At 52.0% G+C, this 15,759-nt stretch overlaps 6 protein-coding genes across 6 annotated transcripts; 3 read left to right on the top strand and 3 right to left on the bottom strand.

Annotated features, from left to right (window-relative positions):
* Nucleotides 1-26: 26 nt before the first annotated feature.
* GGS25DRAFT_474868 (glycoside hydrolase family 3 protein) lies at nt 27-3,189 on the top strand. The gene is made up of 6 exons (XM_049259662.1): nt 27-523; nt 592-906; nt 965-1,122; nt 1,182-1,576; nt 1,629-2,031; nt 2,081-3,189. Exons 1-6 carry the CDS (start codon nt 430-432, stop codon nt 3,011-3,013), a joined length of 2,298 nt encoding a protein of 765 aa, XP_049119887.1. The 5' UTR covers nt 27-429; the 3' UTR covers nt 3,014-3,189.
* A 1,309-nt stretch (nt 3,190-4,498) lies between these two features.
* GGS25DRAFT_529054 (uncharacterized protein) lies at nt 4,499-5,489 on the top strand (the record flags this gene model as incomplete). The annotated part of the gene is made up of 1 exon (XM_049265239.1): nt 4,499-5,489. The coding sequence occupies one exon, from the start codon at nt 4,499-4,501 to the stop codon at nt 5,285-5,287; it is 789 nt and encodes a 262-aa protein (XP_049119886.1). The 3' UTR covers nt 5,288-5,489.
* A 202-nt stretch (nt 5,490-5,691) lies between these two features.
* GGS25DRAFT_512851 (uncharacterized protein) lies at nt 5,692-7,804 on the bottom strand (the record flags this gene model as incomplete). Its single annotated transcript, XM_049262830.1, has 2 exons — nt 5,692-6,901; nt 6,951-7,804. The coding sequence occupies 2 exons, from the start codon at nt 7,802-7,804 to the stop codon at nt 5,692-5,694; spliced, it is 2,064 nt and encodes a 687-aa protein (XP_049119885.1).
* A 428-nt stretch (nt 7,805-8,232) lies between these two features.
* Nucleotides 8,233-10,117, top strand: GGS25DRAFT_115345 (mitochondrial carrier). Its single transcript, XM_049256070.1, has 2 exons — nt 8,233-9,692; nt 9,785-10,117. The coding sequence occupies exons 1-2, from the start codon at nt 8,441-8,443 to the stop codon at nt 9,904-9,906; spliced, it is 1,374 nt and encodes a 457-aa protein (XP_049119884.1). The 5' UTR covers nt 8,233-8,440; the 3' UTR covers nt 9,907-10,117.
* GGS25DRAFT_115378 (Clavaminate synthase-like protein) lies at nt 9,920-11,690 on the bottom strand. Its single transcript, XM_049256071.1, has 5 exons — nt 11,338-11,690; nt 10,766-11,252; nt 10,333-10,638; nt 10,112-10,273; nt 9,920-10,055 (listed from the first exon to the last, which is right to left on the bottom strand). Coding segments are annotated over exons 1-5 (1,206 nt in total). The 5' UTR covers nt 11,588-11,690; the 3' UTR covers nt 9,920-10,054.
* A 2,071-nt stretch (nt 11,691-13,761) lies between these two features.
* Nucleotides 13,762-15,697, bottom strand: GGS25DRAFT_518009 (glycoside hydrolase family 32 protein; the record flags this gene model as incomplete). The annotated part of the gene is made up of 2 exons (XM_049263469.1): nt 13,762-13,882; nt 13,953-15,697. 2 exons carry the CDS (start codon nt 15,695-15,697, stop codon nt 13,762-13,764), a joined length of 1,866 nt encoding a protein of 621 aa, XP_049119882.1.
* Nucleotides 15,698-15,759: the final 62 nt, after the last annotated feature.

Here is a 15,759-nt window from a genome sequence, read left to right as displayed (position 1 = left end):
ATTCCAGGTTCCCGAGTCTTTAATCACGTTTCAATGTTGCTCTTAATAGTTACGTCGTACATAGTAGTAGCATAGGTATTATGTAAGCACATGACAACTACATAGTACATACATAGTACTACTAAGGTGGCCAGTGCTCGGAGCGGTGAATATTCCTAGATTAGGGAATTTCTAGAACCTCAACCCGAACCCGGTAAGGCTACATTGCCCGACTTTGCCAAGCGGGTTGCAGTGTCATCGGATCCATATCCATGTCATCCATGTCACCAACTAACAAAAAACATTCGGGATAATGGCACCGAATAAAATGTTGGTCTCCGCTTTCTATGAAGTCGTTGGGCTTCGACGTCTTGAAACATTGCAAAGCCTCCCACCATTCATTCTTTACTTGAACCTCTTTCATGCCCTCTTTTCATGTCCTAAGCAGTCATGTTGTTCTCGCTGACAGCGCTCCTTTTTGCGCCGTCGTTTGTCGCATCTACCACTTCGGGTTACGCGCAGTCATCTCCAGTGTTCCCGTCCCGTAAGTATGAACAAGATCAACAAGTGTCTTGACCAAGGTACTAACTTCAAGTTTCACAAATAAAAAAGCACCCGGAAAAGGTGCGGGCATATGGGCCGACGCGTATGAAAATGCACAGGATTTCGTACGGCAGATGACTCTGGAAGAGAAAGTCAACATTACTCGTGGTTTCACCGTTACCGACAATGTCTGTGCTGGCAATACCGGGACTGTGCCTCGACTAGCCTGGCCCGGCATGTGCCTACACGACGCAGGCAACGGTGTCAGAGCCGCGGACCTCGTCAACTCGTACCCGTCTGCTCTCCACGTCGGCGCCAGTTGGGATAGGAACTTGACTTACGATAGAGCCTATTACATGGGGCAGGAGTTCAAGGCGAAAGGAAGTAGGTTGAATCGAGCCCCATGGCCTCCTTTTTGAAATGGTAAACTTATACCTCTCAGTCAATGTCTTACTCGGTCCCAACGCCGGCCCGTTAGGGAGAACCCCTTTAGGTGGTAGAAACTGGGAAGGCTTCTCTGTTGACCCATACCTATCCGGCCAACTGAACGCCGACACAATCGTTGGCCACCAGGATGCTGGCGTAATCGCGACCTTAAAGGTATCAACCATGAAGTAGCTAGTCCCTGGCTGAGGTGCTAATCTATGTGACATACCTAGCACTTCATAGCCAACGAACAGGAAACGTACAGAAGGCCATACTTTGGCGTCGAAGCAGTTTCGGCTAATGTTGATGACAAAACGCTTCATGAGCTGTACCTCTGGCCCTTCATGGATGGTGTGAGGGCGGGTGTCGCCTCAGTCATGTGCTCTTATAATCGCATTAACAATACCTATGGCTGCGAGAATAGCAAGCTTATGAACGGTGTCCTTAAGACCGAACTCGCATTTGACGGGTTTGTGCTTCTTGACTGGAACGCCCAACACAACCTCGAGAGTGCCAATGCTGGACTAGATATGCTTATGCCTGGGGGCGGCTTCTGGGGCAACAACCTAACTCAGGCAGTTCAGAACGGATCTGTCAACGAAGACAGGGTAACCGATATGGCCACAAGGTAAGCAAGATACCGTGAGTTAGACACCAGTTCATTCGCTCAAACCATGTAGGATCCTCGCAGCCTGGTTCCTGGTGGGCCAAAATGGCACCAATTTCCCCGTGCCGGGAATTGGATTGAAGAATCTTACGCAACCACACGAGCAGGTTGACGCGCGTATTCCCGAGTCCAAACCTGTGATATTAGAAGGAGCAATAGCTGGACACGTTCTAGTAAAGAACAACGATGCCTTACCGTTCAAGAAGAACCCCACTATGCTATCAATCTACGGCTACGACGCCACTATTCCAGGCACCAAAAATACGGATAATCTTTTCCAACTTGGCTACACGTCCTCGGCGGAGATGGGGCAAGCAGTATTGGGCACGGAGCAACACTTTAACCAAGCCGCTAAAGGCGGTACCATCGTCACTGGCGGAAGAGCTGGCGCTAACGGGCCAGCTTATATCGACGACGTAAGGATCTTCATACCACTATTTATTTTCATACCTAACTTTTATGTAGCCGTTGAGTGCCTTTCAGCAGCGGGCAAAAGTTGACGGCACTTGGATCAACTGGGATTTGACATCATCTAACCCCGACGTCAACGCGGCCTCGGATGCGTGCTTGGTCTTCATCAACGCAATCGCTACTGAGGGATGGGACAGAGAGGGACTTCACGATGACTTCAGCGATGGCCTTATCCTAAATGTCGCCTCCAAGTGTGCAAACACCATCGTCATCATTCATGCTGCTGGGATTCGCCTCGTTGACCAATGGATTGACCATCCTAATGTCACCGCAACAGTAATCGCTCATTTACCTGGCCAGGACAGTGGGGAAGCTCTTGTAAAACTTCTATACGGCGAGGCTGTATTCTCAGGAAAGCTCCCGTACACATTGGCCAAGAATGAAAGTGATTACGGGGTCTACGCGGCATGCGGTCGCGGTCCTACCAATACCACAGACCCTCAGTGTGACTTTACGGAAGGGGTCTATGTCGATTATCGCCATTTTGACGAAAAGGACATTCTCCCACGCTTCGAGTTTGGTTACGGGTTGTCGTACACTACATTCAATTATTCTTCACTCGCAATCGAACCATTAGGTATCAAACCGGATGCACAAGGATCGTCCACCCCAAGTAGCGACGAAGCTTTGTGGGAGGTAATCGCTACGGTCAACGCCACAGTTACCAACACCGGGCCTGTAGCTGGTGCTGAAGTAGCGCAGCTCTACCTTGGCATCCCGAATAGTCCTCCAAAGCAGCTTCGCGGCTTTAAGAAGATTAATCCGTCGCCTGAAAATTCGACCGAGGTCGTTTTCGAGCTGACGAGGCGCGACTTTAGCGTGTGGGATGTCATTACTCAAGGATGGGTGGTACAGAGTGGTGAGTACGCAGTGTATGTCGGCGCGAGTAGCCGGGATATTAGATTAGATGGCTCTATCACAGTTTAGGAGGCTGAGATACACCACAAATTTGATATTCTAGTGAATCAGGTAGCGATTCAATCCTAAAATCCATACTAAGTCTTTCACGTAATGATTTCTACAAATACTAGTTGACTACGAAATTCATTCTAGTTAAAGAGTGAAGAACTGTTCTCACCCATCCAATCCCAAGTGAATTAGACAGATACCTATCTAGAGAATGCTTACAACTGATTAAGTCCTCCAACATAAATTCTACAAGACAGACCTTCGTGTTAAACACCATGACTATTGTTAACGAACAAAGGAGCTGAACATCAGTTATATAAAGCCTTGTCTATCGCTCAAAGAAAAACATAACAAGCGGTGTTGTGTGATATCCCTGAAAGGCATTGAAGGAGTTGTCGATCCCTGAATACCTAGGCACCTAACCATCAGAATATCGAAAGAGAAAACAGAGCATCATGGCTCCGTACATTCAGTTTGACAATATCCAACACATCAGCCAGAAACTGTGTGGATTGGACGGATATCTACGTTCGTCCGTGTGCGGAGGAGGACACATCTTAAGAAGGGACGCGTCTCAGCATGCATCCCTAGCCTGGCCGCCCAGTGGGGGGAGTCTGGCCCCTTGGATTGCAATCTTCGTCTGCGCGCCAAGTGTCATTGTCCTTCTGCTGTGGGCGGTATGGGAATGTTGTAAACGGCGGAGATAATTGTGTTGGGAGAATTTTTTTTTTTTTCAATTCGCAATGCTGTACGAAGTCATGAGCTTGAGCTTCATGAGGTCCCAAGGTGGTGCGTTTGTTTCGACTCATGGCTGAGATGCCTCGAAGGCATCTGTTATTCTTACTCGTTAAAGCAATTGATTTTAACTAACATTTTACGTACCTAGGTAGTGTGTTTGTGGAAAAGTTGTGTACCTACCTAGAGTCGCAAAGTGATGACGCGGTTTTGTCAACTTCATGCCAACCCCTAGATGGCATGAGCTACTAGGTAGCATTGCCCCTATTGTGCCAACTGGGAGAACAGCACGAGGGAGAGCGAAATTGTCGGCATGGCGCCAATAATGAAATGAATTAACGTTCCATAGATTCATAGATCAGTCCTTTGTATTCCAAGAGAATTCCACATCGTGACTTTAGTGCCTTGTTGCCATCCCTAAAATGTTGATCATCGTAGCCCTCTGCATATGTGACCTGAGACATCCTCCCTAAATGCTGAATCAACGAAATCCAACTCTCGAGAATTCAGGGATGGTAGGCATGGAGCGAAGGTAGTTCAATTTCCTCGACAGCCATCCCTCCCAGGTTTCCCTACTCGTCATCCAGATACAAATACACCCGAGCCTGTCCAGTTTATCGCCATCGTTCTTCACCCAGCAAACCACCAAGCTTTCCCACAGTCACTCATTTTAGCTACTCACTCAAGTCACTCTTTGACATCAAACACCTATCCTCATCACTCAATAAAAACTCAACCCAAGTCTTCTCTCACCCCCAAACCGCCAAAATGCAGCAACGCTCCATCCTCGCCGCCATCTCCCTGCTCGCCGCAGCAGCCACCACAACCCCCATCGGGACCCTCGGCAACGTCGCCTCGGTCGCCGGCCCCGTGACCGGCATCGTCGGGCACGCGCTCCTCAGCTCGCGGGCCGACCCCCCCGCCGGCGCCTTCGTCGCGGGCTCCAGCGGGTCCGAGCACTCCAACGAAGCGAGCGAGGGCTCCGAGAAGCAGGCGCAGGAGGCCGCGGCCGCGGAGCAAAGCGCGCACGCGAACGAGCAGCACGCGGAGGAAGGCAGCCAGGGCGCGCAGAAGCAGGCGCAGGCCGCGGGGTTCGAGGAGCAGCACGCGGGCGAGGTGGCGGGGGCCCAGGGCCAGAAGGCGGGCGAGGAGGGCCACCACGCCACGGAGCACGGCACGCAGGGCAGCAACCAGGGCAGCTACGGCGCCGACCGCAGCGCCAGCAAGAACGGCGTCGCGCACAACAACAAGAGCGGTGCCAAGAGCGGCGACCGCTACTCGACCGACCGCACTGATGGCTTCCACGCCGGGCAGGAAGGGTCGTACTCCGCCTTCGAGGGAGCCGACGAGGGAAGTCTAGCTGCCGGAGAGGCGTCCAAGAGTGGGTCTTCAAAGAGCCAGGCGGCGGCGGAGGGGTCGAAGAATGCGGGCGAGCAGAGCAAGGCGGGGAGTGAGAGGACTGCGCAGGCTGCGCAGGCGGCGCAGAGCCAGAACCAGGGGAAGAAGGGGCAGAGTGGGATTGCTGGAATTTTGGGTGGCCTTGGTGGTCTTGCTTAGAGGCAAAGCTCGGCCTGCCACACCAACCTACTGGGTCCCCTTCCTTGGCCCCTTATCATCGATGGTACACGAGTCTGTTTTTGAATTATTTTGGAGTTAGTCTCTTTGCTGCACGTGGAAGCCAAAGTCTTGGACCTGATGGCAATGATCCCTCTTCCCGCCTTGTTTTAGTCGTTTAGCTATTAATTGTTATTGAGTTCATTTCCTTTCATAACACACTTTCCCCTCTAATGCCTGATAAGATTTAAATGTGAAGTATTCTCACCCATCATGTTCCCTTTAGTCTCCCGCCCCCTACTTATAATAATCAAATTACCACCCCTTTTATGTGTAGTATTAAATTCACCCGTTCTATGCCTTAAGATATAGATTATTCCAAATTGAGTAGGTTCCCTCACCCCCTATTACTTCGTCGTAAGTCCTTGGCCAGAGATGTTTGCAACCAATGCTTGGAATTGAGAACCCAGAGCCTCTACCACCACCGAGACGTCGGGCGGTTCAGGCTGCGTAATTGGCTCCCGCCCAGCAATCTCCTCTGGATTCCAAGTTTCTGAACTGGCTACGGCCTCCGTCTTACCCAAAGCTTTCAAACCCTTGACGTCCTTCCCTTTCCTAGGCGGGCCTCTTGGTGTCCTGGGCGTGACGGCTGTCGCGTCCAATAGGCAGTGCCAACGTGTTATGTAAACACCGGGCCCGCTCATGTTCCCGCTGCTCTTTTTCTCTTGGTTGTGCATTTTATCGAGAATCTTTTGCATTCGCTCGTTCGATATCTCCTCCAAAGTAGCAAGATACTTGGCGTGCTCATCAATGACGGACTGGGCAGCAGTACGCCGCTCTTCTGGGAGCGTATCAAAGAGATCTTGTAGATGCTTGTCCATTGCCCCAGCACCAGCCGAACTACTTGCCCCCATTTCCGTAGGTACAGTTTTGCTGTTGCTGTCTGGGGTCTGTCCAAAGAATCTGAGACTGCTCTTGACCCAGCCAAGCCAGGTTACCCGTAGATCCGGACACCCCTTGGCAAAGTCATATAGGTAATCGTAGGCTAAGAGGCGGTTGCGTTTCAACAGAGCAACGTAGTCTTCCACAGATGGAGGAACGGTGCGTTTCTTGGCCAGGCCCTGGCCCTGTCCGTCATCCTGTTTCTTCGGCTTACTTGTCTCTATCAAGTCCGTTAAGAATCTTTCGATCGAGCCAATGTGTTTCCGCAGATCTACATTTTTATGAATGGCGCGAATCATGGGCTCGAAAACGGCAACTGCATCTCGCACGAGTGAAGTTGTTAGGTCTGGGTTCTGGCGGCACAGAGCGTCTATGATCTTCTGTCTATCGCGTATTGCGAGCTGGGCAGAGTAGTACTCTAAACACTGAGTATGCTGTGACTCCGAAAGAGATCGGATTAAGTCTGGGTTTTTGTCCTCCAGGATGGCAATGACGATTGACTTTTCGACCTGCTTACTAGACTCGCGGATCGATTCGTGCTTTTCTCTAGGAGCTTGTAGATGCTCGTCGATCGCGGCCAATTGTGAATCAGTAGGTCCATTTTTACTTCGCTTAATAGCTTCGGTGGCCTTACGGAAGTCACTGGTATCCCACTCTAGAACCAAAGATATGATTCTGAACACAGTCAGTTTATATCATTCATAGGAGGCAGGTCAGTACGCACCTCTGCATCAAGTTCATGCCGTCAGCAGCGTTCTGTGTCAACCCGAGCCAATTCGACAATGCCCCAACACTCACCTTTGCTAGGAACAGCCTGATCATCGCGTTAATCATGGTTCCTGCGTTTCCAACACGTAGTGTCTGTCCTACCACGGTATAGGGAATTAGGCTGTGGACATTGTCAAGGAGCTTCAGTAAGTAAGGACCTTCAGCTGATATGACAAAGAGATGGTGGAGGAACGTGGCTACATAGAGGATTGCCAGTTCCACAGAAGCCTCGACTGCTACTGAATGGTCTTCAATATTTGCTGTCTTGGTGAATTGGTCAAAAAGCTGATCAATCAAGTTCCCATGGACCAGATGTCGGGTCACATCATCCCAGGCCCTGACAAGATCCTTTGCAACACGCAAATCATAGCTTCCTTGGAGATCCGGCAGCCCGTCATTAGGCACGCCGCTTAAGAGACCCCTAGTTACGCATTCATGGACAACTGACGCGACTGAGGCTAGCCGCTTTCTACTTCCTAGCGTCCCTTTATCGTAGCTTTCTGAAAATTCTGCTTCTCCAAGCCGCCTCATCATAAGGCGGAATTTAGTGGACCAGAATTCACGTGGTAGATCTCTGATAGCGGGTATCGGTAACACAAGCCTTGTGAGGAGGAGCTGGAGTAAGGGTGACGATGACCTTTTAGCCCCATTATTCTTCTTTTTGGAGGCAACCTTGTCAAAGGGATATCCGTAATGGTCAATGGCCCCAGGGTCTTTGAATCCCTCGACTTCCGAATAGGTCTCATAGTGGACAAGTATGTCTAGTAACGCTTCTAAGTGCTGGGGAGACAGCGGTGCTGCAGAGGACATAATGAGTGTCCAAAGGGGGGATAATACTTAGTAGATAAGGACATACGAAGTACGGAGTAGGTAAATAAAGTAAGGATAGAAAGTCATATGTGTGGTTTAATATGAACGTGATGCATCAATCCAAAATCAACGACACGTTGATAAAAAAAAAAGGGGGGGAGGGAGAAGTTACTTTGTACTTTGAATGCTTTAATCATTGATGTTGCACATGTGGTTCCTGCATGCAGTGTGAGTGTGGGTTAATACGGTATGGTATGTAAGGTTCTGGAAAAAAAACACCTAAAAATCAACCTTAAAATCCTTGATGAATTATGAATGAATTATTCAAGACCCTGAGCAGCAAACGGTGACGTCATCTAACTATAGTAGGTCTTGGGCGTTTCCTTTTTTTGGGTCCGATGTACGAAGTAAAGCTGAGTGAGTACCTACCTATGTGACTAAGCAGATATACTATAAAAGGAATAGTCATGTAAGAGGCTATGCATTAAGTGAGCCACCCAAGACTCTGGCGACAAATTCAATTCCAAACATTGAACAAATCAATTCCGAACTTGGAACTTGTAACATCATCCATCCTACACTCAAGCTCTTAATGCTCTACACCAACCTACAACAACACCAAAATGATTCGTAAGAATGACTCCAGGCCGCGATGACATTGACGGCTCCCCCAAGGATATATATAGGGGTGCTCTTCCCGTCATACCCCCTGATGGGAACTTAGACAACCCGGCGCGCAATAATGCCGCCACTGCCGCATCAGCTGCCGGCGTTCGGGCTTTGAGCGCACAAGCAATAGCTTTTTACTTTCGAGCACCTGTCAAAGCCTTCTTCCGGACCCGTGTAGATTATCTCGCATATGCCCGGAGTGTGCATCAGGCCCAGACGGCAATGCTCATGCGCGCTGCCGTCCAGAATCAATCAGCCACCAGGCTAGGCCTTACCTTCAAGCATGCATGGATGTGGGCAAGGGGCACTACTCCGGGGTTGCTCGCCTCCGTTATTCAACAACATGGATGGAGCGTAATACCGCAGCAGATTCTTCCACCGCTTTTAGCAAACGTCGGAGTCGGTGCGGTTCTGTACACCAGCTACCTGCACATTCTAGCCCAGCTGCATGAAGAAACCGGAAGAGCACACAAGCGGGTGTTTCCTCCGCCGGATCCGATCCACACTTTTGCTGCCGGCTTCATTGCTGGAAGTATACAGAGTGTTATGGCTGCACCACTCGATGCAATTCAGGCGCGGTACGACCATCGAGACCTTATTTCTGGGAATGGAGGTGGGAAACCAAGAAGCATGTGGTCTTTCTCGGCAGAGAAGCTTAGAGAGATTGGCCTACGAGGTGTTTTTGCAGGATGGGGATTGTCGTTTCTAAAAGACAGTTTTGGATGCGCCATTTTCTTTAGTACTTTCGAGTACGTTAAAGCACAGAGCTATTATCAGTTCATCATGTGGTATTACGGTGGGCTAAAGCCTGACGTCGTCGACGAACTGGCTCAAAAACGACCATCCACCCAGTTGAACTCGACGAGTGATGCTAAAAAGGACACCAGCCGTCCCGTGGTTATACGACCGCATTACGCGATCGAGCCAATGTTCCTGCTTTTCGCCGGCATCACCGCTTCATTCACTCAACAGGTTATCCTTCACCCCTTGACCCACATCCAGGTTGAGCATTGGGACCACCTCGAGGACCTGGATGCCAAAGCAGCTAAAATGAGAAGCGCCATTGCCGCGAATCCCGATAAGCCACGACATAAATGGCGCATGCTTCGAGCTTATTATCACGCCTATCAAGAAACCTGGTCACAATGCGTCGCAGAGGCTACTTCAGAAGGAAGAGGCATAACGCGATGGTTATATAGAGGGTTTTGGTGGAATACAAGTAAGTGGCCTCTCATCTATATGAGCTATGATCTTGAATTATACCAGATCGTGTACTCTGGTATTATGATGATTGACAATTTACTGCTTTAGTTCGCCAAGTCCCGAGCACCAGTGCCGGCTTAATTATCTTCGAGCTGGTTCGGCGTAAATACGGAACTGGGACCGAGCCGGTGCGCGTGAAAAAGGACGACTACGAGATTCTTCTAGATTAAATATGGTGATAGGTTCCCGGCTTTTTTAGGCGTTAAGGTTTAGCAACAAGATTTCCCCACTCACGCGAGAGATATCCTTTCCAGCATCAGCAACAATATATCATTCATTTGTATCTTTAGACCATTCCGAATTCCTAGGTACCTAATGCCTTTGGGAGCTTAACAAAGATCTTTTTTCGTGAAGAGAACAGAGGCTACTTCTTACTATCTACCCTTGTTTCCTGCACTACGGATAAACGGTTCCAGGGGAAACACCTGTCCTTCCGGCGTGACATCCCCGTATAGCTGCGCCCAGCGATATCCCAAGACCTCAGGGGTCTCCCACGCATTCTCTGGGTCGCGTAGCCAAAGTCGTAGAAGATGGCGGCTAAACCGGCAATGTCAGCCTCTCAGCTAAGGGAGGTTACCTAGGTAGTCACAACTCACCGCTTCTCCGGCGTATCCGTAAACCCGTCCCGGGCGTGGAAGATGGCGAGGTTGTTGATGTACTGCATATCGCCCTTCTGGAAGTCCGTGTTCACGCAGTACTTCTCGCCGAGGAAGTGGATCGTGTCCAGCGCCTCGGCCTGCGCCTCGCTGATGGGCGGGATATCGGGACTTCGTGGCAGCGCGCCGAACCCGACGAAGTACCGCCGCCCGTATTGCAGGGCTACCCGCTCGGGTGTGGAGGAGGTCGCGGGGAAGTGGAAGAGGAGTGGGCGTTCGACGTATTGTTTGGAGGCTTTTTCGAAACTACAGGGGCGCATAGAGGTCAGCCACTAAGGTGCCGGGGCAGAACGACGTACACGCATACGTCAACCTCTCCAATGGTTTCGTATAGCGATGATGGAGAAAGGGGGCATTGCGAAAAACAACCTACACTTCCATATCCCAGCCCTGCGAAAGCGTATGTATAAGATCCGGCCTCGTAGCCGCTATTTCATTGTACACCCTCCACGTGCTCGCCAGCTTGCTCGCGCCCCCCGCCGCCGACGTCTCCAGCGCAAACAGCGACACGATGTCCCCCGAATCCGTGTGGAACACCTGCTTGTCGGTCGTGTATGCCGGGCTGCCGATGTCGCCCGTGCCCGCCGACCACGTTAGGTCCTTGATGTGGCTTAGGACCACGTCGGCCTTCTGGCCATTGTATTTGTGGTCCTGGCGCCCCCGCTGCTCGGCGATGTGCGACGACACGCCGGCGTAGATGATGATGTTCTCCTCGCGTGTATGTTCGTCTACGCGCAGGCCCCGGAGAACGAAGAATCCGTGGCCGGTGTGTAATTCCTCGGACAGACGGCGCAGCTCCCCGTGTAGAGTTGGGAGGGGGAATGTTTCTTGGGAGAGATGGCCCAGGGATAAGCCCGTGTCTGGATGTGTATTGTGAATTCCTTTTTCCCCAAAGACATATCTACAGATTAAAATGCCGGATCATCGATGAACCTAGGTACATACGCTTGAAGTGCTCCACAGCTCGATCTATCTCATCCAGTTGCGCATCATTGAGCACATACGTCCAGTTATACTTGTCCGCGATCGTTTTGCCCTCCCAGACTAGGTCGCCGCTCAGCTGCGCCGGAAAGCCTTCGGGAAGATCGGTGGGGAGGTTCCCCTCCGCGAGCCGGCGCGCCGCGCGGGCTTGCCATTTGGTGCGGTCCGGGGTATACGCGATATCGGGCTGGCGGGGGATGATGGCGGGAGACATGGTTTGTGAGAGATATCTATTCGGTTCGTTAAGAAAGTGCTACATGTACTTACCTAGTACTAATTCTTGGGTAGCTGCGTATCGAAATCCTTCTCCCTTTATAGTTCTTGGGTTCTATCGATGGTCACGGGTTTGCTCTGTAGCTAGTATCACCGGTGTTGGTCCGGCCGGCCAATGAACAACGCCGCCCGGGTATGGCGTCATATGCTACCCTCTAGCACGCCTTTGGAGATAGATGGGTGGTCTTTGTTTTATTTCTCTTTTTGCGTTACCTACACTGGTTGATACCACCTCCTCTATCTCATACTCCCATCTACCTTCATAGGTTATGGTAACTCGAGTGAGTCTCTAGGTTTTTTTTTCTTGCTGTTCTGATGATGTTGATAGTGTTATTATTCATATAAACAAGTACCTTTAACACATAAATGCTCAAAATGCTATACGTCAGCCTATCGCATACTCTACAGGATCAAGAATTCCAGTTTTTCTCATTTCGAACAGATGAGATGATTAGACTACCTATGATAACCGGGTATACAAGATCCTATTAGTGTTTTCTAAGACTTAAACCATCGACTCATTAACCTTCCTTGCCTCCCTTATCCCGCCTGATGCTGACTTTGACCTTGGACGCTTCCATATATACCCCATAAAACGGATGGATGAAGAAGCCTACCGTGGCCTAGGGAGGTAGGTAGCATGGTTAGTATGACAGCCAATTACAACACCATCACCTGTAGACCGAGAGAAAGAGAAAGAGAACGGGAGACTCACCAGCAGTCGGCTTACACATTTACGTTACCGACCCCCCCCCCCCCCCCCCCCCTTCGCGAAGAACCTCTTGAAGAAGCCCCGCAGCACACCGTCCTTCTTGGAGTTCCTTGTACGGCAGCACGACCCAGTCTGTCAGGCCATCCCTCCCCACCAGCCGAACCAGAAGCCCTGTTGTGTGTGTATGATAGACATTAGATCTCGTGTTCAATAACCCTTTTTTTCTTAAGCGGAAAAGGGGGGGAGAGTTACTCACCCAAACACCAGCGTTACACGCCGACGGGAAACCCCCGTGATCTGGGGCCACCCACTCCCGCACCGTGGAGTCGCCGCACAGCGTCGGGGTGTGGTGGAATGGCTTGGCGACGCCGTGGGCCGGAGACCGCAGAAGCGGGATCTTTGAACAGGCTGCCGATTTTACCAGCCAGCCCGACACCCCGCAGCAGATCCAGCCATCCGGCCCAGAAAGGGGTGGCGGGTCTTCGTTGTTGCTCCCTTTGTTGCCTTGAGAGCTGCTCTTCTTTTTTGTTGTGGCTGTTGTTGTTGTGGCTGTTGTTGTTGTGGTGGTGGTGGTGGGTTTGCCGTGGTGGTCTCGGGATGATCTGCTGTTCGTTGTTTCGGTGTCGATGTATTCTTGCTGGTGACGAGGATCGTACGGCGGAGTTCTGCTGGTGGTAGGTAGTGGTGAGGATCGTAGTGAATCTTCTGCTCGTGTGTGCCTCGTGGGACAGAGCCACGACCTCTCTCTGCGCATTGTCGGATGCCTGGGTGTCGCTGTTGACGGGCGTGGGGCAGCGCGCCATGTCGTCCAATGTTGGCCATGAACTTTACTCCGTAGGTAGTCGCGGGTGCCGTTGATAGACACATCTGCGAGGTGGTTACGGAGGGTGTGCGGTTCATCTTGACGGCTGTTTCGCTGAGCAGCGTTTATATATACATAGGCATATACCTAGATAGATATGTAGGTTGGAAGGTAGGTAGACAGGCAAGTAACGACACTCCCCCCGGCCTGCGTAGTGTTGTTTTCACACTCTGATTGTATGGTTTCGAGTGCGCAAGTGGGTACGGGCGCAAGGGAGGTGGGCGATCATCTCGATTCTTACACGGTGCTTACCTATTCTACGACATTTACTCGAACTTCGATGGACTCTGACCCCTGTTACTGTTTAAGAAACATCAAGTCACCGGCGTGTAGTCACGTCACAGAAATTTGTAATTCAACACCAACCTTCCACCTTATGCACATTCCATTAATTCATTATCAACGAGTCCTACAATTGTAGATCATCCGTGCCAATCCATCGTCGTGTAGGCACCTACATATGTAGATAATAGATATACTTATTATCGGGCATGTGCGTCTCAGCCACCTAGATAACATCTCCGGTCGCAGGGAGGTAGACTTAATTCTTTCTATCCGGCCAAGCTTCGTATAGCCCCTCATGAACTGTAACATTACCAAACGTCACCTCACCACTACCCTCGTGGAAAAAGCGAATTTCTCTCGAGTCGGCATACCACGACCTGTTTTAGTTTTAGTCAGCATCACCGCTTAAAAGGGGGCATAAAGGGGGGGTGCCGGGTGGTGGCTTACCGGGCCCAAGTACTAATCGCGAACCTGCCATTCGCGTGCACCTCGACAATCGAATTATCAACAACAATAGTCAGCTCAAGCGTCTCAATCCGCTGCTCCCCATGTCCTCCCACCACGTCGAACAACCTTAGCCGGCCCGCTTCGTTGCGCACGTCGATGTCAGACGTCGTTGCCGCGGCGGCGCTCGAGTTGCTGCGGTCGATGACAATGGACTCGTTCGAGAACTGGTAGTAGATCGTCGTGCTCTCGTGCTCCGACGACAGGATCTGGAAGCCGGCGCGCAGATCCCCGTTGCCGCGAGATGAGCGCGGGAAGGAGAGAGATGCGCTGATCACGTGGAACTTGCTCTCGGGAAGCCGCTGGAACGGCACGCTGCCCGCCGCGGTCAAGGTGCGCCCTGGCTCGGTGAACGAGTCGCCGCTGGTCAGCGCAGCGAGGGCCTCGCGCGCGATCTCCTGCTTCAGGGTAGCGAGCTCCACGACGCCTCTGCGGGAGTCGTTGCGAGAGACTCTCCAAGACCCGGTCTCGCGCGATAGCTTATTGTCGACGACATTGCTGATCGTGCCCACGCTTAGCTCGCGCGGGAGCAGCAGCGCGCCGGTCCAGTTCTGCTGCGCCGTCGGGAAGTTCAGCAGGGTGCCGTAGAAGTCGCCGGTAAGCCACACGTAGCTGATGAAGCGGTCCGGCGCGCCGCTCTTCTTTGACGCGAGCGAGGTCGCCGGTAGCTCTTTGCCGGCCGCCGCGTAGGCGGAGGTGCCCCAGTCGAGCTTCCCGGCCATCGTGGGGACGAACTTGACGTTGCCCTTTTTGTCGCTGCACACGGTGCCCGCGGCCCACAGCATCTCCCGGAAACCCGACACCTGCGGCACGATGGGGTCGAGGGACCACTCGGCGCCGAGCGTGGTGAAGACCTCGCCGCCGGCGTTGTAGCCGTGCGCGTCGAGGCTGAAAATGTTGGCGACTTCGAAGTTGTACCCCCAGCGGCCCGCCCAGTCGCCGTTGCCCCAGGTCGTGTTGGCCGGCTCGTGCCACCACTGGCCCAGCTCCTCCCAGTACTGGAAGTCTGGGTCGTGCTGGCGGTAGAGGAACTGGCTCGGCCCGTCTTGGTGCACGCCTCCGGAAATGACGGCGTACCAGGTTCCGGGTGCGCTTTTGAGTTGGCTGTCGAGACGGCTGTTCTGGAACACGAACGGGTCCCGGAACCCGGTCACGTTGACGGCGAAGGGGGGCGAGGGGATCACGGGGCCGTGGTCGAGCTTGGTGAAGTTTCGGCCGCCGTCTGTTGATACGGCGAGAGATTGCGTTTCGCTTCCTCGGGTATATGGGATGGTCCATTGGATGGGCAGATAGGAGACGGATGTATACAGGAGAGTGGGCTTGCCATCGATGCCGCTGGGGATGACCGAGCCATCGAAGACGGCAATGGGGTCGTTTTTCCCGCCGGACACGATGAATGGCGCTCCATCTGCGTTAAGGTCATGGTAGGTCACGAGATCGTCTGTGGTGGCACCGGCAGCACCCAGGTGTAGCCAGCCTACGTGGAAGAGACCGGTTTCAGGGTCGGTGTAGTGCATACACGGGTCACCTATTTGTCCAAAGGGTGGGAGTATGTGTGCCCTGGGACGCCATGTGTCGAAGAGGCTTGAATTTGCAAGAGTCGACAGGTTCGGCGGTGCCGAGTTGTAGTCGATTCCTTCTTGCCTCACGGCGAGGGAACTGGCGTAGATAGCAGGTGTAAGCTTCATTTTGTCTTGAGAGCTACCTATTTGCAGGTGGAGATCTGCGTACCTAGTGCCTACCTGATACC

This window comes from Hypoxylon fragiforme, assembly GCF_022984875.1.
Source record: "Hypoxylon fragiforme strain CBS 206.31 chromosome Unknown GGS25scaffold_2, whole genome shotgun sequence".
Taxonomy (NCBI): Eukaryota; Fungi; Ascomycota; class Sordariomycetes; order Xylariales; family Hypoxylaceae; genus Hypoxylon; species Hypoxylon fragiforme.
The sequence above is the reverse complement of the archived record's forward strand: the minus strand, read 5'-3'. Positions and strand labels throughout refer to the sequence as shown.

What these genes read in the sequence shown, in the direction of transcription:
- GGS25DRAFT_474868 (XM_049259662.1), top strand. Translation starts at nt 430, where the DNA reads ATGTTGTTCTCGCTGACAGCGCTCCTTTTTGCGCCGTCGTTTGTCGCA. An exon ending in ATCTCCAGTGTTCCCGTCCC is followed by an intron (nt 524 to 591) that starts GTAAGTATGAAC and finishes CAAATAAAAAAG; the next exon opens with CACCCGGAAAAGGTGCGGGC. An exon ending in GGCCAGCTTATATCGACGAC is followed by an intron (nt 2,032 to 2,080) that starts GTAAGGATCTTC and finishes ACTTTTATGTAG; the next exon opens with CCGTTGAGTGCCTTTCAGCA.
- GGS25DRAFT_115345 (XM_049256070.1), top strand. Translation starts at nt 8,441, where the DNA reads ATGACTCCAGGCCGCGATGACATTGACGGCTCCCCCAAGGATATATAT. An exon ending in AGGGTTTTGGTGGAATACAA is followed by an intron (nt 9,693 to 9,784) that starts GTAAGTGGCCTC and finishes TTACTGCTTTAG; the next exon opens with TTCGCCAAGTCCCGAGCACC.
- GGS25DRAFT_115378 (XM_049256071.1), bottom strand. Translation starts at nt 11,587, where the DNA reads ATGTCTCCCGCCATCATCCCCCGCCAGCCCGATATCGCGTATACCCCG. An exon ending in CAGGGCTGGGATATGGAAGT is followed by an intron (nt 10,639 to 10,765) that starts GTAGGTTGTTTT and finishes GCGCCCCTGTAG; the next exon opens with TTTCGAAAAAGCCTCCAAAC. An exon ending in ACGGATACGCCGGAGAAGCG is followed by an intron (nt 10,274 to 10,332) that starts GTGAGTTGTGAC and finishes TTGCCGGTTTAG; the next exon opens with CCGCCATCTTCTACGACTTT.